Genomic DNA, 26,385 nt, shown 5'->3' on the forward strand with positions numbered 1-26,385 from the left:
TAATGTAAACCAGATATTATGTGTTATTGAAATAAGTAATTTTATAAAGGCCTTAAATATTATTTCCAGAAACAAGTGTGTGCATTAAAAGATATAAAAATTGCTATTGTTCTAAATTTTAATATAGATTTATGGATAAATATAATCAAAATATAATATAAAAATAGATATTATATGGTATTTCAATAATTTCATAAAATTAAGGATTTGCAGAAATGAGCGTGTTTCAGTAATAAGAAAATATAAAATCTGCAATTATGTTAAACTTTAATGTGGATGTATAGAGCAATTTAATTACTGAGGAACATAAAAAAATAGATGTCGCGTGCTATACAGACAACACTTTCACAGAATGATGTATTTCCCGACAGAAGGGTCCGGTTGTGCGTGCGGGGGTGCCGCGGGAGGCGGAGGGAAGGAGGCGGGCGGGGGCGGGGGCCGCGGGCGGGGCGGAGCGGAGGCGGCAGCGGCCACCCGGGGCTTTGCCCGCTCTCTCTCCGGCGCTGCCATGGCTCCGTTCCGCTCCGGCCCGGCGTGGTGGCGCGTCCTGTCCCTGGCCGTGCTCGGCCCCGTGCTCTGCGGCCGCCCGGCGCGGGCCGAGCCGGAGCCGGGGCCGGGCCCGGCGGCGGCGGGGGACCCGCACGGGCGGCACCTCTACAGCGCGGAGATGCTGCGGCACGGCGCCGCCGCCGCCCCCCACTTCGTCATGTTCTTCGCCCCGTGGTGGGTAGCCGAGCGCGGCGCGGCGCGGCCCGGCCCGCGCCCTCCGCCCGCCTCTTCCCCGTTGACGTGGCGGCGGGAGGCGGCGGCGGCGGGCCGGGCCGGCGGGGAGGCCGCGGGGTCGCGCTGCCCCGAGCCCGGCGGGGGGACTGGCGGGGAAGGGCAGCCTCGGGGGCCGGGAAGGGCTGGGACGGGGAGCGGGACCCCCGCGTGTGCCCGGCCCTGGCCTCGGCGGCCGCCCCCGTCACAGAGCCACGGGCCCCGTTAGGTTGGAGAAGACCTCTGAGATCATCAGGTCCAACCTACCGGCGCCCGAAGCCGCCCCCGGCTGGGGCTGCGGGGGAGTCGCGCCGGCGTGCCCCACAGAGACCGAGAGCAGTCGCAGCTTGGCCAGCGTCACTTACTTACCCTGGGCCCCCCAGCCCAGGCTCGCCGATGCTTTCGTGGCAGAGTCTATGTTCTCTTTGCATACACGAAATTTAAGGGTAAATTTGCTGTGTTGACCACCGTGCTGTGTCCCCGAGGCCGCAGGTATCCGTGGGAGAGCTGGAGAGTTATTAGGTTTGTTAGAGACCCACTGGGCTTTTGTCCTGGACTGGTACTTGCGGCTCGAGAATGGTTGAGACGAGTGAGTGAACAGTGTTTTATTGGATATTCCTAGTCAAGAGGACAGTACTTCTCATCTCTGGGTCTTTCTCATGGTTGTTCATATTCTTCTCTTTTCTTTGCCTCTTCCCCTACCCTTTTTTTATCTCACTGATATCCAGTAGATGTTATTGGGAGTTCTATTGTTAGGGTTATTAGGTTTCTTTTTTTACTTTTTTATTTTTCCTCCCAAGTTTTCTTTAATCTAGATAAAATAAAGGGAACAATGTGCAAAAGTTATGTTTTGATCCAAAGTTATCCGTTGCTACGTGGTGCCATTTAGGCGTATGAGAGTCTTTGAAATCTATAGCAGGAAAGCATTTCCTTTGAAAACTTTTTTTTTTGTTATTAACATTGACTTATTTATGCCATGTGAAAATGTTAAGTAAAAGCTTGAAAGAGCAGATGCCTTTGTTCTCTGAAGATCACAAAAGTGGAGGACGCCTGACTTGCTGGTGAAGGACTTTTGCCTGAGAGTGCAGTAAGGCCTAAAAAATGCCCGTGCAGAGCAGGAGTGCTTCTGTTCTCTTCTGTACTCAGGTGATGATATCTGTGTCTGTTCACACTTTGACTGACTCTTTCACAGGCATCCCTAAAACCAGATGAGCTTTCTCTTATCTCAGGACACTGTTTGTAGGAGACCCTCTGCCAAAAGGGCTGTTGCAGTGTATGCTGCACATCCTCAGCATCAAAGGGAGTGCTGGCCTTGCAGACTTGGATCACACTGTGCCCTTGGAAGGGCTGAGGATCTCTGCTCAACTTAAGTGTGACGGAACTGTGTTGTTTACCAGATTTGTTGCAGCTTCTCTGGATGTTCTCCTCATCCTTAGCAAATCTCTTCCAGATCTCTGGTTCTTGGCCTCAGGGCCCTTGGTCTGGATGTCTGGTACCTGACAGTCAGCAACTGGGCCATGTTTCAGGTCCAAGGGAAGAGCAGAACAAAGGGAACATGAGAGAGGTGCTTATACCATTACACCAGTATTTTAATTGTCAGTGGGATCAGGGTGGGCAGCCTGACAGTCCTGGAGTCTGTGTTAGAGCCTCTTGCCCTGTTCCGAGGTAATGTGCTAATCTCCTAATGCTTCCCACAGGCTGTTGTCTGTAGTTCCAAGGCAAACAGCAAACAGCCCAATGTTCATCTGGGGTTGTCTTTCAGATTTATGTGGGTGCTGCTAATGTTGCATCATTAATGCTACCAGTAAGAGCTGGGTTAGAGCCAGCACCACCCTTCTCTTCCAGATTCTTGAAACAAATGTAGCTGAGGCCCTCACTCAGAAACAGTGGTGGTACAGGTGGGGTGCTCTATTTGTTTCAAAGATGGCAGGATACTCCAAGAAGAGGGCATTTCAAGTCGTTTGCCATCAGACGTCATAAGGTTTTTATTCGGAAGGCTCTCCCACTTGGTAGGTACACCTGGGGACAGAACAGGTTACTCTCTTGATGGCACAAAGTATTCTTAAGTTGTTTGACACGCCAGTTGCCTTTCTACAGAGGAGTGAGGTTCCCCTGGTTGCTTAGCAGGAAATCACCTCAACTGAGTAGTTTCACTTCATTATTTTGACTCTTATTGGTCTTTACAACATATGTTCTCACTTGGAAAACCTGGCAAGTCCACTGAGTTGCAGCAGAATTGATCACCAGAATTTGCTGTTGTTGAATCGAACTCTGTTGACTGGATTTTACTTCAGTTGAATTCTTCTGTGCAGAGCAAGACTGGTCCTGGGCTGCTTATACCATGTCTATGTTTTTAAATGGATAAGGATTTGAGCTGTACCTTGCTGTCGAGCTGCACCTTGCTGTCGAGCTGCCCTTGCTGGCTGCAGAGCTCAAGCCCTACTAGTGGCCCCCGGAAATGTCTGTGTTAGTCTCTTTTGGATCTTCATTTGTGCTTGTCAGTGGAGGTTGGGGATGCTTACAACTTTCTAGCCCATGTAGGGATAAAAGAGCAGAACACGTCACTGACCCCCAGGTCTCCACTGTCCCCAGCAGCTCCTCTAGGCCCACTGATGTGTTGTTGAGTAGCAGCAGTGAAGGACTGTGTAGGTGCATGGGGTCGAGGGAAGCATGTGATATTGCGTGGTCTTGCTCTTTGATTTTGCCCTCCTTGGTTTTATATATATTTCCTTGGAAACTTCAGAAAAAGCGTTTTCAGGACCATCATGTATTTCCTTCTATATAATACTGTTTTGGTTTTTTTCAAACTGGGAATGACTAACTAGTCAATTACTGATTCAGATAGGAACATTTTTCCTGCTTTATTCTCAGTTTTAACTTCCATAATCCGAAGAAGGGAGGAAAGGGGTGTGTATAGCAGAGATCACAGTGTTAAGTAGGGACAAGGCAGCTCTGTTGTGCTTAAAAAAACGGAGGTTAATTAATTGGGATTCCCTTACCTAGTTTTCCATGCTCTGTTTCTAACACCAGCCAGTATTCATTTGGTGTTTTGAATCGCTGCATCTGCTAGGGGAAGGGATCAGGGTATCCAAAATCCTCCTCTTAATTCAAGCTCTGTGAAGGAGTTGACTATGGAGGGACTTCAGTCAGAAGTTGAATATTTAAGGAATATTTGATTTTAATAATAACACATTGTATCCCTTCACCAGAACAATTCAGAATAAGATCACATAGGAGATTATATTCAGGCATATCATGGGAGCATGTGTGACTCATTGTGCATGACTGTTGCAGGACCTTATTAAGATCAGAAAAAATTCTTTATCTTAAAGCAAATCTCAGGGTTTTTTTGTTTTGTTTTGTTTTGTTTTGTTTTTATTTGGTTGGGTTTTTTTCTCTCAATGATCTCAGGATAGAAAGGTGTGAATCCATGCAACTTTTCTACAAGTGTACTCAAAATCATTTGTATGAGTGAAACTGTTTCAAGTCCGACCAAAATTCTCCAAAGTCCTAATGGTGTTTTAATTGTTACTTACAAAGTAGATGTTGCAGGTCATGCAATAACTACTTTCTTACTGTCAGTCTGAGAATATTTTCTGTTACTCCAGTTTTGTATTTCTTTGATGTCTTGGAGGGTTGGCAAAATCAGCCATTAAAGAGAAATGAAAATCCATTCCTTGATACCTTCCATTGTATTTTGAGGAATAGAGTATTTGCTATAATGATTTGAAAGACTAGGAAAACAGTGAGAAGGATAATACCTATTTTTTGCTTCTGGGGAGGTGCTGTTCTAGGAACTGTATGAGGCCAGTTTTCTGTGTGTATGCAGATATAAAGAGTTGATGGTGTCCTGCTGGGGCAGAGCATAGGTTGGGAGGATTTTCACAGAATATTCTGAACTGGAAATGACCCACAAGGGTCATCAAAATTTTGGGAAACTGTATCACGAAATTGGATGTGATCTTTCTTGACTTGTGTGTTACAATTCCTCTGAAGCATGGAAGTGCAAGTGGCATTACAAAGAGGCTAGAAACTATGATCTTCTTACCTACTTGCTAAAAAAAAAAAAAAGAATTTTGAAATATTAGAATGTAAAGAAAGCTGGGCAACCTTGCAGGATTTTTCTAGAAAGCAGAAGACTGACAGGGCTTTGATTAATAGCCTTACTAAGTTCGGGGGGTATTCATAGGATTTGTACTCTAAAAGGAGAGTAGCAAGAGTTTCTCAAATCTTGATGATTTTTACATGAGACATGTTTGCAGCATGCTGCACTTCTTAATAGCATTCGCTGTTGCTTAGTGTTACAGTGCTTGAGTATGGAGGATTTCTGATGTAACTGATTTAAGTTTTGATTTAAAAACTTGTTTAAATTTATCAAAATCACCATTCTGCATATAACTTTTCCATGGGCTCATTCCCTTCTAAGTGGGAGCAGCTATTAAACAGTATCTTGTCCCTTCTGTCATAGGTGTGGACATTGTCAGCGCCTCCAGCCAACTTGGAATGACTTGGGAGATAAATACAACAATATGGAAAACCCACAGGTCTATGTTGTTAAAGTGGATTGTACTGTAGATATTCCACTGTGCTCTGAATTTGGCGTGCGAGGATACCCTACGTAAGTATAGAAAGAGGTCTGCTCCTATTTTTCTTTTTTAGTTTTCCATGATCATCTGCCAATTTCTTGAAGCTGACTTCTAAGCTATATTTTTGCTGGGTTTCTTTGTAGCCCCTTGGACCTGCTACATTCATTTTAAGCCTTTTTGCAATGTTGCCAAGTATCATGTGATACATAGTACTCTTAGGCTTTTTTTTTTTTTTATTCTTTCAAGAAGCTGGTTTATGTCTTGGAAGGTGGCTGAGTTTAACTGAAGTCCAGAATTTTCCTGTTCTTTTGTGTGGGAGTACCTCTTTCTGAAGCAACAGTACATTGTGCAGCTGTGAAATGCATGACAGAGCTGGTTTCTGCTAACAGTACTTTTGAAAGTAACTTGCCACAAGTTTGTCAGTACACTGACACTGACTTCATAATTACATTGTAGGTGGTCTCTTAGATTTTTAATGAACTAAGTGCTCATAAAGCAATAAATGAATAGGATCACTTAGCGTCGCGGTGGTGATATTGTGTGGATTTTTTTTCTAGCTAAATTTGCTTATATTGGTCTAGTATTTTAAGGTTGCTGTGTTATGCTGTTATCAAGGAGGTATGTCTTACTACCTCAGCTTTGGTAGGCAGAGCATGGTCTTGAGTATCTATGAGAGGTCAGTGCCTTTGGGTTAGGTGTCTGTTCCCTTTTAAACTGACAGAAAAGGAGCAAAAGGATTTAAAAAAAGCTTTAAAGCTTCTTGCAAATATAGATGGGATCCTTTCAACTGCTTTATTAATTATTCATCTTAGTGGGGATAAGTGGAGGTTGTATCAATGATTATCTTACAGCCCTTCCACAGCCAGTATTTTTCAGTTTCCTTCTCTTTGCTCACTTTGTCTGGTGTTTTTGCCAGCCCCAGCAACAGCCTGAACTTTTCTTTCGCTCCTGGCTGCACCCACTTGGACACAGATGAGTGTGACTGAGTAGAAGCTGAGAGTTATAAATAGCATAGTCCTTGTTGAGACAGAAATTGTCCTTAAGGGCAGTGTGTGTCTTCCACTACAAATACCAAGAAAGAATGAATTTAACAGTTCTGTTTTCATATCTCCGGAAGTGAGCATTGATTGTCATTGCCTGTTTGCATAGATTATATTATGGTGCTATTCCTCTTAAAATAGAGTGACAGGGATTTTTAAATAGGAAAAAAAATCAATGGATGTGTAATGCTGGAGGGTTTTTTCCCCTCCCTTCTCTTTAAGGTCATTGAATGTATAGGAATAGTTAGTGCTTGCTTTTATCTATTTGAAAAGTTAAAAATAATAAGGCAGTCATCTGCTAGGTATAGAAATATAGCAATGAAGGGGAATTCATGGTAACAGTTCTCTTATGAGTCAAGTTTGAACTAGCTTGTTTCTAAAAACCTCCAGCAAGAGAAATTTCACAGTTTCCCCAGGCAGAGGTATTGTTGCAAGTCCAGCTTATGCTGATCCCTACACTGCTTTCCTAAACACCTGTCAAAGGAAAGGCTGCATCCCCTTTTCATCCCCTCAAAGAAAAAGTGGCTGAGCAGGTCCCTGCACTTCCTATCACAGTTGTTTCAGGATTACTTGGTGGTGCAAAAGAAATACTCTCTCAACTGAACTAGAGAAAATTTACCCTTGTTTGCAGAAAATAAAGGTGCAGCTAGCTTTTTTTAAGATGTTACCTGAATTTGTTTTGTTACTTTTCAAAAAGTATTGCCAGGATGCGTGTTTCAGATATATTTTTTCTTTTTTTCCCCTTCCTTATTATTCTGACTTTCTGTCATCACAATGAACATTCAAGAGTACCTTGAAAAGAAAAAACAGTGGGAGCTCCTATCTCTTTTGAATGTATTTGCATTATGTGGTTTTTAAACACTTTCATATGTTCCTTTCTTCCAACTGTGGAACAAGAAGAGAGAGAAAAACATTTCAAGAAATTAAAGAAGCAGTATGAAATGACAGCTTGTCAAGTGGAACTGAGGGCTAGGTGACAGTAGTAACTGAAACTCTGATTTGCTTTAAAAAAATAAGACTAGGTCAGAATGCAGTATCACGCCTTTAATAAATATGCTTCCAATTTTAACTTAAAATATAGTAGTAGAAGCTTTACATAGTCTATGAAAAAGTTTTGATGGCGATTAATGAATGTTGCAATCACAAAGTCTGGATGCCTACAAGTCACTTATCCTCTTGTCTTATTGACTTGTCTCAGTGTGTTTTTAATCAGTTTAATACCACATGACAAGCCCTACTCCACAACAGCAGTCAGGGAACAAAAGGTGAGAATGAAATTTCTGGGAAAGTAAGCACTAGATATTTTTCCTTTGGTGATGGAGAGAGGTGAGCAAAACAAAATTGATGCTCTTTGACAAATTGAAATAGGATTCATAGAACTGAATGCTGCAATTTTAAAATTGTTTTTTCTTATTGATCAAAATAATATTACACTTTGCTGGTTTTTAACTTGGTATGTCTTATTTTCTCTTTTAAAAATCTCCCTAATCTTCCCTTACATGGGAAAGAGAAAAGGTCCTAAGTTCCAGCCATGACACTTTAATCTGAAAGGGGTGCCTGATGATGATGCTAATAGTCAAGAGATCTGTTACTGCAGCCTGAGGTGCATTGGCATGGATTAGCAAAGTGAATTATCTTTCTGAGAATGTTTCCTGTGTGAAAATTTTTGCCTCACTCTTCTCCATCTTCTCCACATTTTGACCCTTTAGGCTAAAGTTGCTTAAACCAGGACAAGAACCTCTGAAATACCAAGGCCCTAGGGACTTCCAGGCACTGGAAAACTGGATGTTGGAGAAACTAAATGAGGAACCATCTGTAAGTGAAAAGGAAATAATCTTTTCTGCAGGCTTACTTATCTATCATTTCTCTACGTTAGGTTTCAATTTCCAGGAGGAAATCTGCTCCTGAGAATAAAAGTCAGGTTACAGTATCAATCTGAAACAGCTTACATGTAAGTCAGAGTCGTGATTAAAACTGTCATCCTGTGACCTGCTCTCTGTTTCCTGCTTTTAAAATTACAGTACATAATGCAGTTTTAATGCTTATACATTTGACATTTTAAGATACAGTCCTTGCTGTCAATTCATTTGACACCTGTAGGCCATAATGTTTCTGCAGTAAGAAATGCAATTTAGCTCTAATACATTATAAATTGCATTTGTGTTGGGCTGAATTACCTCTTAAAACATGGATGCCATCTTTAGCTGAGTTACTTTCTGATAATATTGTGGCCTAAAGAAAAGGTTTAAAATGATCAGTTAAGTAAGATACACTAATGCCATCACTAGGAAAATTCTTAAGTTTAGGAGTATCATTCACATACAGGAACCAAGCTTTGCCTAAAATTAAATTTTTGAATGTGGCATTTTTAATAATTGAACATTAAATGCTAAATTATTTTAAGAAATACACTTTGAGGTTCCTAAAAAATTCTTTTCAGCTCTAGGGTTAGAGTCTAGAAAATATTCAATTGCTTTTGCTGAAATGCTCATGAGTTTCTTGCAAGTTACATATGTTAAGTGTTAGCTCTATTTCCATTGTTGCTGTTTTCTTGGAGCCTTTAGGTAGACAGCATTCCTTCTGTCACTAGGGGAGTAGAAAATAGCTTTTGCACTATTTTTAAATAGCCTAGAGACCACTGAAATGGGTGTGATGGCAGTTGTGGCTGATGTGGTGCTCTGGAGGTACTGTTATATAATTAAAGTGTGTTAATATATGGTGATGCAATGAATGCTACAGCAATTACTGTGCCCTTTGACTGTACTACAGCACAGTGAAAGACTGGTATTTCACAGACTCTGGTATCTCTCTTTTATGTGGCAGTCCTTTTCACCTTTTGCTTTCATGTAGTTGTTTTTTAGGAAACATTAGGTACCTAAATCAAGCTAAATAAGGACATTGCTTTAGGAATTTAAAATTTCAGAGTCTGTGGCACTATCACACAATGATGTGATACAAGAAAAAAATGTTGTGTATTTGCTGTAGAAGAGAAATAAAAGTTAATTTTTCTCGTGAATAGGACTCTGAATCTGATGTGGAGCCACCAAAAGCCCCTGAACCTAAGCAGGGAATGTATGAACTCTCAGCAGACAATTTCAAGATGCACATAGCAGAAGGTAACTGTTTTTTCCAAACAAGAGAAACTTGGTTACAGAGACATTAGTAGTGGGAAGTCTGCCTCAGAAATGTTCATTTTCAGGATACCTCCTTCTGACTTTTATTTTCCAATAATACCTAGTGAAGGATGTAACTACATAGCAAACTGTGTAAAAATGCACTGGTTAAATTATGTATTGCAGACTATAAGAAAGTTGAAGTACAGCACTCAGAAGGCAGTAAAATTATGGCTCCTAACCCCAGGGAAGAAGCTAGTGGGGCTTATTCAACTAAACTGTCTCTTTTCCTGAGCTCCTTGCTCAGTCACAGCCTTGCCACTTAGTGTTTTTGCAAGTCCCATTTCCTCCTTCCCTAGGTGCTGGTTTGTTCTTCCTCCCAGTCTGGATAAGTGTAATCCACCCGCTTCCTCCTTCCAGCCCCCATCCCACTCCAGTCTGGCCCTTTATTTGATATTGTTTAGCTTCCTTCCTCCAGAATTAATGTGGGCAAAACACTTTGTCTGTTTGGCTATTTTAAAAAATATTTTGTCTGTAAGCTTTAAAATTAATTCCAGGAGGGATACCTAATAAGGGAAATTTCACCACTCACATGATGTTTTTTTAGACAATGAGCAAAATCTTAGAATACAAACTTTGGGCTGGCATGACAACAGAGGATCCTACTTTCTCCATCTGTTATCTGAAAAAGAAAGGCTGGATAAAATTAAATGTTTGCCCATTTGAAATCACTAGAGAGGTCGAACTAGAAGTTCTTAAAGTAACCATTAGCTCATTAGAAATATTTTCATGTGTAAAACAGCATTTTGTGCAGCAAACTTAAAATTTCCCAGCATGTCTGGCTTAATGTGGAATTCAATCAAAATTCTCAATTAATTTTCCTCTAAGCCATCAGCAATACGCTAAGCATTTGTCAGCTTAACTACCTTCTCAGACTGTAAAGTTCAGTGCATTGTAAATGTTTTAAGTGTTTTTATTATGTATCCATTGGCCTTCATAGAGGAGACATTCTCATGGTCATATCTGATGGTTAAACAGGTTTATGATCATCTGTAAATCTGTTGTCCTCTCTTGACTTCAGTTAAAGAAGTTCAGTGCTTAAATTTAATGTGAGCCTTAGCAGTTACACCAGCAAAGTTGACTTCTGTTCTTAAATAGCCTCCTTTTACCTTTTTGCAGCTTTTTTGCAAAAATAAATTATGTTGTTTTCTGCTGAAGAGAGTATGTCAGAGCTCATGATAAAGAATAGCTGATTTTGACTAGTGTTCTTATTAATTCATGGGAAATTTGATTTGCAGTTTACTTGACCAATACAGAGTGTGTCAATCAGTTTGAAAGTCTTCCACATGCAGACCAGTCAAGTTAGAGTACACTATTACTGCAGTTTGTTTCCTGGTTATTTTGTACTGCCTTTCCTCTGACCTTCCTTTGTGGCCAAGCCTTCAAACTAGAAATTAATTCAAGTAATACCAGCCCCAAAGCAGTCTTCAAAGGATTATGAATAATTCTGCTAAAAAGAGCTTTTCTCCAGTTGCTGGTGTTTCCTGCAAATTAATTTTTTCCCTTATTTTAATCAAGTTTATTTGTATTTCATTTAACAGAGCCTTGCCTTGATGTGTGCAAAAATGTGCAGCAATTAGAATTAATTAATTTTAATTGAAAAAATGCATATTCTGGTACTCTGCAGTCAATAATATATACTTTTAAACTGAACCTTAGTAGGAGATAGTAAATAAAATGCCATGAACATCTACTAAAGGCAGAAATTTCTGAGTAGTTGACATAAAAATTCAAAGAGCAGGGCAGAAAAAGAAAAATGGAAAACAACATTTTTCAGGTAATTAATGGACTTAATAATTTCTTAGGAAACACCATTGCATGAAGTTGAAGTTTAATACTTCAATTTATGCTGTTATCAACATATATTCCTTGGTAGTTCTTTCTACTCTGTAGCAGGGCAACTGGTAGAATTAATCACTAAGGTAAATGGTTGGGTTAAAAGTATCAGTTTTAATACCTCACTTGTTGGCTTGAGATTGTGAAGCTGTTTGAATTTTCAGGAAATTTGGCAACGCTGTGGGTCTGCATACAGTATTGAAAACCTAATTGCTGAAGTATTTTGTCATGGCCTTTGATTCACAGTGTTTCCTATCTTTAACTCAGGAAATACCATGATAAATTTGCTGCCTGAGATTAGTGCCTAGGCTTTAATTGCAGCCAAGTTCATTCCAAATCAGCTGAATTTTTTTTTCTTTTTTTTTTTTTTTTTACCTAAAAGGTAATCACTTCATCAAGTTCTTTGCCCCTTGGTGTGGTCACTGCAAGGCTTTGGCCCCAACCTGGGAACAGCTGGCTCAAGTCTTTGAGCATTCAGAAACTGTCAAAATTGGTAAGGTAGGTGAAGCATTCTTAGTTTGAAAATATGGTTTGTGTCAACATATGTTTCAGCCAAGAATCATGCCTTCTGTGCTATGATTTGCAAATCACAATTGTTTTGTTTGTCACCTCTTAAATCCTTTTATAGTCACAGTTTGTGTTTTTGTTTTGAGACAGTCATGGTTTTTCTCTCACACATCCACAGTTAACAGGACCTCCCCCATTTTAAGCAAAGCCTTGTTGCAAACAGAGCTGCCTCTCTGCATTTCAGAGAGCTGGGAATAAGTCTGATACTTCAGATGCAGGGAATAATATTTTGAGACTTGTTTTTTATTATTCATTTGCTTTGTCAGAACTTGATAGACTTCAGTATTTATTTTGAGTGGGAAAATGACTTCTAATTTGTTCTTTGCAGCATAGGATTCCTTAGCAAGCTTTTGCCCTACTGGGTATTTATGATGCGTTGTTTCTTTGTTGGTTTTGATTTTTTTTTCCTCTTTTTCCCCATAAAACTTCTAAAAGGTTTCAGGGGGTCTTACGCCTTAAAAATTGATATCTTATCCTGCTTTACTATCTCCCTTAGGGTTGATAACCAGGTTCTGTGGTGTATTTACCATGGGAGCTTGTTACTTGTACGTGGAGTGACTACTGTGCAGAGGTATGGAGGTGGTCTGGCAATTGCAGTTACTGGCTTTATTTGCTGACCCATACCTAAGTCCAGGTGGCTCATGATGGGAATCCCTCTCTATCTGCCAGCCATGGAAATCAGACTGGGCTCAACTTCCACGTCCCTAAGCTTTCACAGTGGTTCCGCTGACCTGAAATACTGCATGGCAGCAGTGTTGTCAGTCCTGCAGAGGGACTCTCCCTCTGCTGTCTCCCCTACCTCTGCCCTCACAGCACTTTCAGCTGCAGTAGGAGGGATGAGCTTGACTTTTTTTTTTTTTAATGCTTTTGAAAATCTGTTGATTCAGGTATGCTATACATGTACAGCACAGGCCAGGAGAGTTGAACTTTAGAGGAGACATGCATATATATATGTATATATATGTGTATATATATGTATATATATGTATATATATGTATATATATGTATATATATGTATATATATGTATGTATATATATATATATATATATATAAGCACAGTTGAACTTCAGAGAAGACACACAAATATATATATATATTTATATGTTCAGACCTGGTGGATATAAAGTTAGGTTTCCTCTGAGAATGAAATGTCAGAAGCTTTTTCTCCTTTGAATCTTTCTGTACTTTTTGATACCCTTGTTTGCTGTCTGATGTTGCTTAAGTATCTTTATGAAGTTACCATTCTCTGTTACCCAGAGAAGAAGAAACAATAAATTTCCAAAATTTCTCTTTTAATCAGCTGTCTCTTGCTTGCAGTTTGTATTACTGAGAGTTGCTACTTAATACCTCCACTAAGATTTCTCTTAATGCCTAGACAATTTTATGTAACTGTATAGCTTGTGAAATATCTCTTGAAGCATGTCTTGGCTAAGATTTTAAATCTGTAAGTAAACAGGAAAAACAACTGTTTCTAAGAAGGTTGAACCATGACCTTCCTCTAACCTGGGGGACTAGAGTCTTAACACTGTTTAAACTTTGGAATTGATCTTCAGTGAAAAGCTTATAAACAAGTAACTTTACAGACTATATTAAAATTGAATGTTGCTATGCACTTGGAGCTTCCCTTGAAACACAGTTCACTTGCTAACTGTTGACATGACTTCTGAAGTCTTTAAAGGGTAGTCTTTTAAAAAATGAGTGAGCCAGTATGTCTTCACTTTAAACCTCTCTCACATTAGTGTTATGTGTCTCATTGTCCATATACTGATTTTATTAGCTGAGAATACCAACTACTTTTTAATTGAAATATTTAATTATGTCTTCATTGTTCTTTGTAACTGCTACTGCTTCCTTCTAGCCATACCTCCCTCCCCGATCCCTCCTTAAAAAAATAAATAAATCAAATACATACAGAGCCTCCCAATTATACAACCAAACCACTGTTTGGAAGGCAGACATGATCATTCTCAAGACAATACTTGGTACTGAGTTTTGCCAGGCCTTGTATTGCTTGTTCCTGTATTTTTCTGAGCTTTTAAACAAGGGAGGCTGTGATGCTTAGTGTATGTTTATTTTAGGCACTGAATAGTTTTGGATTTTATTCCCAAAATGTAGGTCGACTGTACCCAGCATTATGAAGTATGCTCTGAAGCCCAAGTTCGTGGTTATCCCACACTCCTCTGGTTTAGGAATGGTGAAAAGGTGAGTCTGCAAGTTCAGAAAAAAATCACACTATTTTTCTCTGAATAATATTTGAACTATGCTTACAATCTGGAAAAAAAAATCTGCTCATGAGAGAAAAGATGTTGGATGTTCATTTGGGTACTAGAAGAGGTAGACTTTGTCCACAGATAAAGGTTTTTGTTCTCTGTTTTGCAAACAACTGATACAATGTTCATATATCTGTTAGCAGGATCTCCAGTTATGCTGCTGTGTGAGAGAATTCTGGGTTTGCTTTATCATATATTTTATTTCATATGGAACACAAAAATATAACTGAAATAGAAATAATAATAAAGTATGTAATTTTCACAATGTGTATCAGAAGGTTCTCATGTCTAAGTGGTGCCCATCTGCTGAGTGATGTCTAGAGGTGCAAATTTTCTTTCTTATATAAACCCAAACACTTCACATGACACTGCGAGTGAGAATCTTGTGGGCCCAGTTGACATTTTTCCTTGCAGCAACTCAGAGAACTAAAATACTCTGAAATTTTGGGGAGATAAAATATTTTTAAATACCACATACCTGAACAGCAGTAAATAAACATATTATAAATTGTAGTGTTATTTATACTATATTTCACAATTTCAAGATTAGTTAAATATAGGCAATGGATATTCAAACAGGCCTGCAAGAGAACCTAGGGCTACACTTCTAGCTCTTACCTGCTAAGTTCTTGGCAGGGGGAAGGAAGGAGGGGGTTTTCTCCCATTCATCTTGCATTCCTTTTTGAACATTTACAGTATCAGCAACATTAAGTTCTGTTGCTTAAAACAGTTTAGTGGCCACTGCTTGTGGCAATTTTCTGGCACTCTGAAGAGAAACTGGCTGCAAGTACATACCATATGAGGTTTGGTATAAGCACCCCTATGAGATCAGACACTAGGGAATATAAATGAAGCAATCCCTGTGTTTTTGAATCCAAACCAGATTCTCATAATTCTCGTAAAAATACAATTCTCGATTCTCGTGTACAGCTTTGTGACCTCTCAAGAAGCATGACTGGAAGCTGAGGGAGTGCTCAAATCAAACATGGTGGCATGTCCAAGGCTAGAGGTTTTTAGTTAATTAAACTTTAGTTTAAACCTTGTAATAATTGGAGTTCCTTGGAGTTATTTCAATCAAGAGTGCAGCGAAAGAAAAAAAAAATCACTGCTGTTGTATTTGGTAAAGCTGAACCTCGGCCATGAATCTGAACAATGTATTTCAGTTGACATCAAACTCTTTCCTCACTGGCAGTGTGGCATTCCTTGGTAGAATACTGCCACCAAAATCACATGTTCCTCCATGGGCTGATACAACATATTTGAAAAAGCACAGAACAACCTCGACAATTTTCCAATAATCTGGCCAAGAAATTCCTGAAATTCTCTGGCAGCTATGATACTGGTCAGTAAGGGGAAGGAGGAGAACTGATTCAGTCATCCAGCTTGGCTGCAATATCTTCATCCCCTTTGCCATAACTGAAGTCTGGCACCACTGCTTTTGGTGAGATGCAGCAGACACTCTGGGAGGAATCCTGACCCTGCCCTGTTGACATGGGTACAAACAAACAGGTACAGGCTTCTTGCTCCTTAGGGATTGACTGACACCCGGTGCCAGGAAAGGGGCAGTAGTTGCAGGAAACATTATCAATTACAAAGGAAGGAAAATGTGTAGAAGTAGTTCCAATGATAAAGGAAAGTTGAAGAGATGTCTGTTCTTCCTTCTAATGTATGGAAGATTGGATGTTGTTTCTTAAAGAGTCTGCCTCGTCTGCAAGAGGAAATACATCTTGCAGCTCATACCACATAGGACCACATCTCAAGAATTCTATCCAAAATGGATATGTAATGCCTCAAAGATATGATCTCTCTTCTGAACAGGAAAATTAATACTAATTTTCACAGACAGCCCTGAGGGCAATCATGCAAGAGCCAAATTGGAGAGAGCCAACAGTGGGTTTGAGACTAAAAGCTGCTCACTAGTGCTCTGATTTCTTGTTCTGACAATCTCTTGATTGTCTTGTTCTCTGGATTTGGAAAGTACCTGAAGTATGGGGAAGCATCCAAGGTAAACTAACCTCTCAAAGATCTGGCTGGCTGACTGCTTCATGTGCAGGTTAAAAAATAGGATTAGACTTTTGGTAGAGTGGTGCCATTGGAAATGTCTGCCCTGCAGCAGGCTGCTGTTGTCTCTTGCACCCTGGTGAACTTAGGTGCCCAGAGTGCAATGCCTCAGTGTTTGGGTTTTGCAAGGACTTGTGGCAAGTGTGTAGGCCAGAGGAATGACTGTGTAGCCCAGAGACAGGCAAGTTAAAGTTTTCAGCCCTGTCAAAGCCCTGTGTAGAGCTCACAGGGTAACAGAGACCACACCCAAACCACAGTGGGTATTTTATTGTTCCTTGTAGTAGAGTTAGATTCAAAAAAATAAAACTTTTAAAAAGCTCACTAGAGTGAGACTAGAAGGTCAACGTGAAAATGTTTCAAAAATTTGCTTCTCTGTTTCTAAAATACCTTTCATTTCAAGGGAAAGTTAGAGTGTTCCCTTTGGGTACTGAAGAATCTATGGCAAAAGCTGAAGACATGGAGTGAATGGAATGTCATAGAGAAGTTTAAGAACTAGATAATCATATTTATTATTTAGTTGCTTACACTTGGCAATCTTATGTTTTACTAGTAATTATTTATTTGCTTTGTCAGCTGCATATAGAAGGTTGCACAAACTATTTGCTAATTGTAGGGTGACCAGTACAAAGGGAAGAGGGATTTTGATTCCTTGAAAGAATACGTGGATTCCCAACTACAGAGCTCTGGGAAAGAGCCACCAGCAGATAAACCTGTTGAAGCCCCACAGCCACCTGCAGAGCCCACCCCTGTTGAGGTAAGTGCTCCTGCACTCTGCAGCAATGTAAGGTGTTGAGATGGTTTTAGTTGCCTGAGTTTTCCATGTGTTTTTCTCTCTCTGATAGCTTGACAATTACTGGATGTAAACTGTATCAAATACTTTCCTGGTTATTTTTTTGAGTAACTTATGAGTGAAATCAGATCACAAATCCTAGAGATACTTTTACTAACCTGATGAATTGGAGAAGGAAAAAAATCTGGTTCCTATTTTATGGCTGCAATAAGTTATTTAAATACAGGCATAAATGTGGTCTTTTTGGCCCATGGAACTGCTGTCACCCAGGTCTGTATGACAGAGTATTTCACCACTATAGAGATGAACATTTCTTGCAAGATTATCACTTGAATCCAGGAGGGTGGTGCACACTGCTAAGCCCCTAAAAAATGCAGGGTTCTATACTTAGAAATCTATCTGCAGAAGCAATGAACAAAGATACAAAGACCAGTACCAATATGGTAAGGTAATGTGTCCTGTGACAAGAAAACTCCTTGGTGTTTGGAGACTTATTTTTATCTTGGTTGTTGGAGCTACAGGCTTATGTTGTGAAGAAATTGGCAGAAATAACCTTTCTACAGTTGTAGTTCATATCATATAATTTTCTGTCTTTTCTAATCCCTTTGGCATTTCATCTGCCACTTTTCTTGGAGATGAATGAAAAAATTGGTGAGGCTGAGAAATTAGGGATGGATTTCAAACATAATTTTTCATGAAATGTGCAGAACATACTTTCTGCCTATAAAATAAGGGACAGGGATTTACACTCTCTTGTGCTACAGAATGAACTTAAATAATTAGGCAACAATATTATTAATATAAATACAGTTTCTATGCAGCTTCTTACAGGAAAATATTACCTTTCCCAGCTGACTTTTCCAGCAGTATTACCCATCTTGCATAAAGTGGCTTACCAAACATTACAGACCACATAGATTTGCAATTTTCATGCTCTTCAGTTTTTATTTTCTTAATTGACCTCATACTTGGAAGATCCCAATGAGCTGGTGTTAGTACAATGCCTAAAGTAATTAGTTGTCTTTCTATTTTTATAGAAATAACACAAACCACATGTGACACAAATTCCCACTTCTGCCTTGCATTCACCAGCACACACACAAGGAAGAAAGGATTGTTGGGAGATTTTTTTGCCAAATAATAGTAGACATAGTGTAGGACTCAGCTTGTCCTTACAACTTTTATCTTCAGACCCCTTGACTCTTTGTTTTCATGAATTTTGAAACAAGGGGCCAGCCCCTCTAGCCAGCAAACACTGACTGCATTTGCCATCAGTTGACCAAAGGCAACAAAGGCAATGAGTTCCCACTCCAAATTTGTGTCCCAGTGTTCAGCCCCTACTTGGATTCCCCCATGTCTTATAGCACAAGTACAAGTACTTGCCAGCCCTTTTACAGAAGCTGTACTTTTACATCCATGAGACTTCTCTACTCCCAGACATGGCTAAAATAATTCAAAAAATTATCCTGGTGGATTAAGGCAGTGTGACCAGCGGATGCTCAGATTATGTGATTGCATTAGATGTCTTTTTTTGAGACACAGAGCTAAAATTGAGATATCTGATATTAAAATTATTTTTGTGGTTATATAGTTCACATTGCTATTCTGATGGTAACGTACAGATCTTTAAAATTTGTTTTACTCTGCAAATCATGGGAAAGTTGTTACTAATCAGGTTTTCAAATTTTGTGTCTTAGATTGTATATCATGTTTGGAACATCAGTTTTAGATAACCATTTAGGAAAATCAGAGTAGAAGCATAGTGCTTACTTTTTGCTTCATTTAATTATTTCTGAATATTAACTAATTAGAAAGTATAAAAGTATTATTTCTAATTTCTTAACAATTATTTAGAGGTAATTACACTTCAGCATATGAACTAACAATTATTTACAGAAATGTTTAAAGGTACTGGATAATTTGGATTTTCAAATTTATCTTTGGCTTCACAAAAATTACTGGGATTAAAATAGAATTGATTATACTGTCAGCTGTGACTTTGGTTTTCTTTTGCTTTCATTTGATTTTGAAGCTTTTATAGGCATGAGGTGCATTTATTTGTTTTTAATCCTTCCCAACCTTAAAGGTCTCACGCGAAAAATGAAGTTTCAGCTCCATGCTCTCATGTGAGACTGTAAGCAATGTGCTTTCCTCCCATCATTCCCTTGCTCCTGATATTATCAGGAGTAGAAACATTTCCTGGCACCCATGCAAGTGTGGTGTTGTGATGTCCTCTTGACAGGCAAATCTGTGTTTCTGGTAACAGTTTTTTCTGTGAACGCAATGCAGGGGAAGAACAGAGAGAGCAGCTCTTGAGACATCACTTGTGTGCCTTGAATACCTTATTAAAATCTCAGGTGTCCATTACCTGCTTGAAGCCAACTCCTCTAAGGGCTGTTCCTTGAAACATAGTGTATTAAAATTAAGGTGATTTTTTACAATTACTGAAAATCTGGATACAGGCAAATCCTTTCAAAATAGGAAAGCTTTGTTTCTCCAGTTATGGATGAGATTCAGTGTAAAACACTCTTTTCTCTGCATCTCTCTAGGGAAGGAAAGTTGCTGAGAAGTAAAAGGCAGGTCTGCTGCTGCTACTCTTGTTTATATTACCAACAATATTATCTTTTCCAATTCCAGTTTCCCTTTTAGGAATGTAAAAGCTCAGTAGACTGATGTGGTATATACAAAATGTTTTGACATTTTTTTCTCTTTTTCTTTTTTTGGGGGCAGGCTGCAGTGCTCTCTCTCTCTGAAAAAGACTTTGATGCAACCATTGCTAGGGGGATCACCTTTATTAAATTCTACGCTCCATGGTAAGAAGTTTGCAGCTGTTGCTGTTCAGAATTATTGCTGGCCTAAGGTGTGAGTGCAATAGTTGCTGTAGGTTTTGAGCTGTAGTACTGTATTTGTTGTCTCGATCTAAACTGTGAATTAGCTGAAGAATGTGTGTGTTGGCAAGAGTCACAGCGAAAAAAAGCTCAGTCTTGTTTAGCTCCTGTGAGCTGCCTCTCTGTGGAAAGGCTGACACAGAAGCTTTACCGTGTCAGCCTCCAGGTACTGCTGGGATAACAGGGAGAGTGAAGCTTTCTTCGCAGGTGCAGCATGTTCCTATGCCTAGGTTAGGGTAAGTATGAGGGGAGTATATCACCATATGTCAGTGCTGAGAAAGGAGAGGATGCTGGCCTTAGGGCACTCTCTAGCCTCACTTGGAAGCCTCATTGGAGCACCTGGTTTTGATACAGACTGTTGAGCTATGTATAATTAACTACCTGTTACTCTTCAAATAACTGTCAAAAAACTAATTTGCAAAGTGACAATTTTAAGATGTTCTTAAGAGTGTATGTTCGTGCAGTATGTTCTTAGAGGGACCCAAGGTAGAAGTGCCCAGTGCAGATGGTGTGGGTGTAGATATCCAATGGAACACGTTGGAGGAGGAAATGAAAGTCATGTCTGGCATCTGCCATTCCTGCTACATCCAGCAGAGCCTTGCACCCCAGATGAGTTAAGACCTCAGTATTACAAACTTGTAGAAGAAGTATTTTCCCCTTTATCTTACTATTCCCTTTCTGAGACAAAAACAAAATTTCACACTTCTCTCTCTGGTTTATGGAATTCATCTTATTTGTGCCTCTACAGAATTTAATGAAACTCGCATGCCATCTTGCTCATCCATTGCTGGTCTTTTAGCCAATAGAAGGAAGCCTAGTGTAGAGGGAGACATTAAAATTAAGCTGTATTCCACTGTGTGAAAGATAACACATCTCTGATTTAATCACTAGCATTCCATTAACACAGTGTATAAAACCTAAAAAGATCTTTTGTTTAGGTTACAAAAGGCCCCATTACAAAGCAACACAAGCAAATGCCACCCATATTTAGAAGTTCTCAGGCATCTCAAAATATTGCTCATTTAACTTCAACAGTAGGCATGAATGTGTTTCTTAGTGTAGGCAAGAATTACCTGGGAACATTTTATTTCACTTAAGCTCAATGCTGCAGGCTTTTCCAGTGTTGTCACCCTTTGCTGCTTGAGAACCACTGCTATGCCCTCTTCCATCTCTTAAGATCTGCTTTTGATCCCTCATCTTTTACTGCTCTTTCCTCACTGCCTTTATCCCCTCTGTACTCTTTGAGGGACTCAGATTGAGTCTGTGCCTGTGCTGCTTCTGCCCCACTTGCAGAACTGGCTGGGAAATTCAGTTCCCACCTGTGCTCAAGAGCAGCTTCCAGTCTGATTTCTGAACCCAGGACTTGCTGGCATATCTACTAGTTTGTTACCTGGAGCAACTTTTTCTGGGAGAGTTTGAGATCAAGAAATTCTCCCCTTTTGATTATCTTTTATTAACAATACCATGTCCTCATCTCATGAGATTCTTATGGGATGCTGCTGGATCTCATAGATGGGATCAGTGTTGGATGGCAGGCTGAGAAACAATGGCTTCAGGATGTAGAGTCACCAGTGTGTGCTGCCTGGCTGCAGTGCTCAGAAAGCCACCAGTTAGGAAAATGCTTCCTATATTTATGTACCTTGTATCCTGGTTTTGGCTCTGAAAGTCAGGCTTGTGACTGCCTGTAGTGCTCTGCATATAAATGACCATATTCTCTTCCAAGTGGATTAACTTATGTAGGGCTCAGCAAACACTATTATGTTGCTTTCTAGCTCTGCCCTTCAGTTAGTTTTGGATAAATATTAATGCTAACTTGCATCGTAAGCACAAAATCATCCTGTTCTAGTAGTTTTTGTGCATGGTCAGAAATGCTTTTATACTGTCACTGTGTATTAACAAGGTAGTTTAAATATACACTGGCTTGCATTAAGAAAACTTCTGCTGAGACATCTTTCATTATTTTTGTAAATGCCCTGATCCAGCCTCAAGGCAATTATGGGTCTGTTTTAATAACACAATTAAGGTGCAGCTGGGTTAGAATAGTATGAGCAATGCAGATTTAAAGTCTAAAGTGCTTTGGGAATTCTTCTTAAAGGCAGTAAGAAGTTCACATTAGGAACTTGACTAAGCCAAGTTCAAAATATAAACAAAATGAATGCTAATGGTCAAGGAGGCCATTAGGAACTGGAAGAAATTTAATAGGGAAATTAAAATCTCATTTAACTAATTAAAACTCGGGTTGTGTAGCTTTAGCATGACTGGCATATGCTACCTGAAAAATTAATTCATACTACAGACATTCTGTGTCTTCCTAAAAGCATTTTTGTTTCCAAGAGATCTTTTTTGTCCATTTACATATTCTCGGTGCTTGTCTTTATTTGGCTTCATATTCCTCTGTGGGGTAAAATGTTAATGTACCGAGATCTAGAATTCCATTCTAGGCAAGACTAACAAAGGCCAGAAAGTACTTCAGTGCTTAACTTAAATAAAATCATTTGTTTTCTTAGCTCATTTACTGACATAATAGTGCAAGGGAGTTGGAGGGCCAAATCATTAGGGGATAGGAAAGGCTGCTAGTTAAACTTACAGCAATTGCAGCAAGACAGTAGAGATAAAGTAGAAAGTGTATCTGTTAAACAAATCTCCCTCCTTTGTTTCTAGGTGTGGTCACTGTAAGAACTTGGCTCCAACCTGGGAGAACCTTGCCAAAGAGCAATTTCCAGGTTTGACTGATGTCAAAATAGCAGAAGTGGACTGCACTGTGGAACGTAATGTCTGCAACAGATTTTCTGTAAGTGTGAAAGTTCTGAAATGAATGGGACAGTATTGTGTACCAGATGTTGGAGGCTCCAGTGTGCAGCCCAGCTGGCTGCTGCACTCCAGGTGCCTGGTGACAGTGCAGCTGTGGTCTCTGTTAGCCAAAAGGAGGCACCTGGTGACACCATTTCATTCCTGAACTGTTTGTTTGGGCTTGGTCTTTTCCATTATTGGACAAAGCTGAAGAAGTTCCTACTTAGGGAAACCTCTCTCTGAAAGCACTAAAGCTGTCTTGAGGTATCCAATGCCGAGTTCTGTTCCTAGAAAAAAAATGTCTTTCAGAGCATACAATTGAAGACAGAGCTGGGGCTGTCATTCCAAGAGCCTAGAGGAACATGTGTTACCCCATTCTCTTAAAAGTGTTCAGAAATTGCAGGTTGGCAATTGAAAGTTCTACTGGGAGTTTGTTTTTTTAAATTAAAATGGCTTACTGTTTTAGAGGGGTTTGATGGCTTTTCAGAATCAGGTAAATATGAGTGATGGATACAAGTTTGAACATTAATAGCAAGTTCATTTTTGTGTGTGTGTCTTTTGAAGGTACGTGGTTATCCTACACTTCTGCTTTTCCGAGGTGGAAAGAAAGTCAGTGAACACAACGGAACAAGAGACCTTGAATCACTGCATAACTTTGTCTTGCGTCAGGCAAGGGATGAACTGTAATAAAAGTCTGGATGCTCTGTCCCTGGCTGTCTCTGTACAGTAGCTGAGGGATTTCTATCTTTGCTAATTTTCAAATAGTGTATTTGGGGGGTGGGGCTTTTTTTGTTTCTTTGTTTTTAGGAAATTGAATGTACTAAACTTTGGTATCTTCCCCTTGTGTGTGTGTTAGAGACACGTCTCTGGGTGTGTGAAGGAAAGCTAACAAGTAGTTACTGTGCAAATCAAGAGTATTTTCAGCATTGGTAGCTGTACTGCATTTCTGCATTCCTGCAATGAAGTGTAAATGGTTTCCTTTGAGACTAAAATACGTTAAGAAAACCAACTGAAGGGCAGCAGTAGAGTATTTTTGTCTTCAGGTTAGATCTGGTTAAAAAGTAATTCTCACAAACTGCTTACCATTACTAGAAAGGCAAAAGCTACAGCTGTGTTGAGTCACTTTTGCCTCTAGAATTGTACTTAATTCTTATTTGTCTTATTATAGCTGCTGAAAGGTTGAAAACACACACACCTTTGGAAGATACCAGGCCACCATGAGCTGGTTGTTTCCTGTTAATCCTCTCAGCATGGGAGGTCTAGCCATAATGAAAGTGATGGTACTCTAATATGTGCCTGAACGTTACTGATGCCATAGTGTACATGTGTCAGGTGCATTTCCATAGGCTGCTGCCATCCAGCTCCAGAGGCACAACTATGCTCTACTTCTCTAGAGCCAGAGTGAAAAATAGGTGCTGTTATAACTGCCCCGTCAATGGTAAATGATCAGTCAGACTCCAGAGCTAATGACGTGTTTCCTACCCCGGCCTGAATCCAGACATTGTGCTGACCTGCTCCTTAGTCAGAGTACCTAGAGAACAACAAGTAATACAACGTTTAATATTTTTTTTCCGTTCAGCTCTTTTGCAGTAGTGTAAAATAGTTCCCCCCCCCTTCTTGAGCCTTAACGTTTTTCCAAGCTGTAAGCATTGATAAGTTTGAATGCTAGGACCACACACTTTGTGGTGTCTTGGATTATAATATGAATCTATTCTTTGGTGCATAAGATGTTCCATGTTAGACTTAACTGAAAGCCAAAGAATTTACATTGCAGAGACTGTCATGATACAAAGGCAAGAGCAAACCAAGGACTGAATTCTGCTGTCTTGTGCACAGAAACTCATGAGGAATGAGGATTACTACAGGCTAATTTAACTAATCTGTCAAGATGCTGGGTTTTGTCCATCATATGGAGTAAGTTGGGTTGCTTTTCTTTTTTATTAAAAAAAAAAAAAAAGGCAAAACATCAATGAACTTCTAAACCAGTGAATTTCTCCTGGTTCTCCATTTCACTGTCTGTCCAGAACTTTTGATTCTGTTCAGTCTGAAAATGTGTGAAGGTGAAAAAGCCACAGTGAAAGCTAAGTGTTGTACTGGCAGATGTATTGGATCAACGTGTGTACTTCTGCCTTTCAGGAAGCCTTTATTATGTTTTTAACAACTTTATAGTGAAGCACAATCTCATGAGTTTCTTGTATAAAATCAAAGTGGTACAATTGTTTACACTGAGATTTTTTCTAAATAAAAACTTTTTAAAAAAGCAGTCTTTCTATAAATGATACAGCACAATGAATATACAGTGACAAGTGCAATAAATTATAGCTTGTATTTACAAGAAGCCTTTTAAATGCAAGTAGGGGTAAGTGCATTTAATACAAGTTTAATATAGATCAAAACAATTTGCTATTAGCTTCTGCTAGACAAACCATGGCTCTACGCTGCATATCCTTTATACCAGTTTGTTAATTGCATGAGTTGAAAGGGAAAGATTGCAAATGTTGTTGACATTCTGTCTTCCTGTAAACAAACTGTCCAGCTAGAGAATGAATGGTCCCTAAACTTTTACGTCTGAATTACAGCTGAAGAAGTGTCCTGACTTCCTTCCTGGGCAAGTGGTAGTAGATGAGGCAGCTCCACATGGGGAGTGGAAGGAAGTTGCATAAGAGCAAGCGTATACATTTGTATTGCTCAGTCAGATGGTGAACTGGGAAGACCAGCCAGGGTCTGAGTTCATGGTAGTGTTTCTAACACAGGGTACAGCCATGCCATCTTACACTTGCAAGATCAGAGTTAAATGGTACTGGGAGCATAAGAGAACTGAAACATCTGCTTTGGCACAATTTTAGATGCTTACTGTCATGACAGATGTCAGGAAAAGACTAACAGTCTAGGTGCAGTAAGTGGTCCTTCTGGCCAAAAGGATCTTGCATGAGATGTACACTCTACGTCTGAAGTTCTAACACCACTTTCTTTAGCTTCTCTGCCTCTCCCCCTCATCTCCCATCCCTGCTCCCAAAGAAAGGCCTCACTTGTTTTGGGTGTTGAGTGCTCATCTGGTTAAACTGCAGCACATATCCAAGCACCTGCTACAGGTCAAGCTTCTCTGTGAGATTAAGACCATCCCAGCCAAATAAATTGTGTGGGCATTTTGCTGCTGCTGCTGCTGCTGAGCTGGGCAGCCACCGTGGTGTAGGGTCAGTCTGTAAGACGTCCAGCAGTTTGCTCCCACCCTGGGGGGGAGGTCCCCACACCCCTTCCGCCCACAAGGCACATACATAGTGTTCTGAAGGGTGGTTCATCACGAGGGGTTTTTTTCCCCAAGGTTGTGAAAACAGGGAAGGTTGTATCCAAGTTCATGGCAGCATCACAGAGTCTGTGTGAAGACTGTTTGTCAGTGACATCCACAAGCTCTTACTACCATATTCCTGTATTTCTTCAAGATTACATTAGAATTATCATCGAAGTAAAGGACAGATATGGCATTTAGTTTGGTAGGTGCACAGCATGGTTTGGGAACGTAATCAGGATTCATTAGATGAACCTGTTGCCAAGAAAGAAAACACAACTGAGACACTGGTATATTGTTTACAAATTCACCTGGTGCTTTGGCACTGATCTGCCTG

The 26,385-nt window shown here is 39.9% G+C and overlaps 2 protein-coding genes across 3 annotated transcripts in view; one reads left to right on the plus strand and one right to left on the minus strand.

Moving 5' to 3' along the window:
- Nucleotides 1-440: 440 nt before the first annotated feature.
- On the plus strand, nucleotides 441-25,022 carry TXNDC5 (thioredoxin domain containing 5). Its single transcript, XM_038126730.1, has 10 exons — nucleotides 441-723; nucleotides 5,228-5,377; nucleotides 8,095-8,200; nucleotides 9,405-9,501; nucleotides 11,777-11,892; nucleotides 14,079-14,165; nucleotides 16,908-17,048; nucleotides 19,815-19,897; nucleotides 22,634-22,763; nucleotides 23,327-25,022. The coding sequence occupies exons 1-10, from the start codon at nucleotides 509-511 to the stop codon at nucleotides 23,447-23,449; spliced, it is 1,248 nt and encodes a 415-aa protein (XP_037982658.1). The 5' UTR covers nucleotides 441-508; the 3' UTR covers nucleotides 23,450-25,022.
- The window catches only part of BMP6 (bone morphogenetic protein 6), an 88,120-nt gene continuing 86,579 nt past the window's right edge, over nucleotides 24,845-26,385 (minus strand). For both annotated transcript variants that reach the window (XM_038126729.1, XM_038126728.1), the window contains one exon: nucleotides 24,845-26,303. In XM_038126729.1, coding sequence (XP_037982657.1) covers nucleotides 26,154-26,303 — 150 coding nt within the window. In that variant the 3' untranslated portion in view covers nucleotides 24,845-26,153. The remainder of the gene's footprint in view (nucleotides 26,304-26,385) is intronic.

This window comes from Motacilla alba, chromosome 2 (genome assembly GCF_015832195.1).
Source record: "Motacilla alba alba isolate MOTALB_02 chromosome 2, Motacilla_alba_V1.0_pri, whole genome shotgun sequence".
In the NCBI taxonomy this organism is placed as follows: domain Eukaryota; kingdom Metazoa; phylum Chordata; class Aves; order Passeriformes; family Motacillidae; genus Motacilla; species Motacilla alba.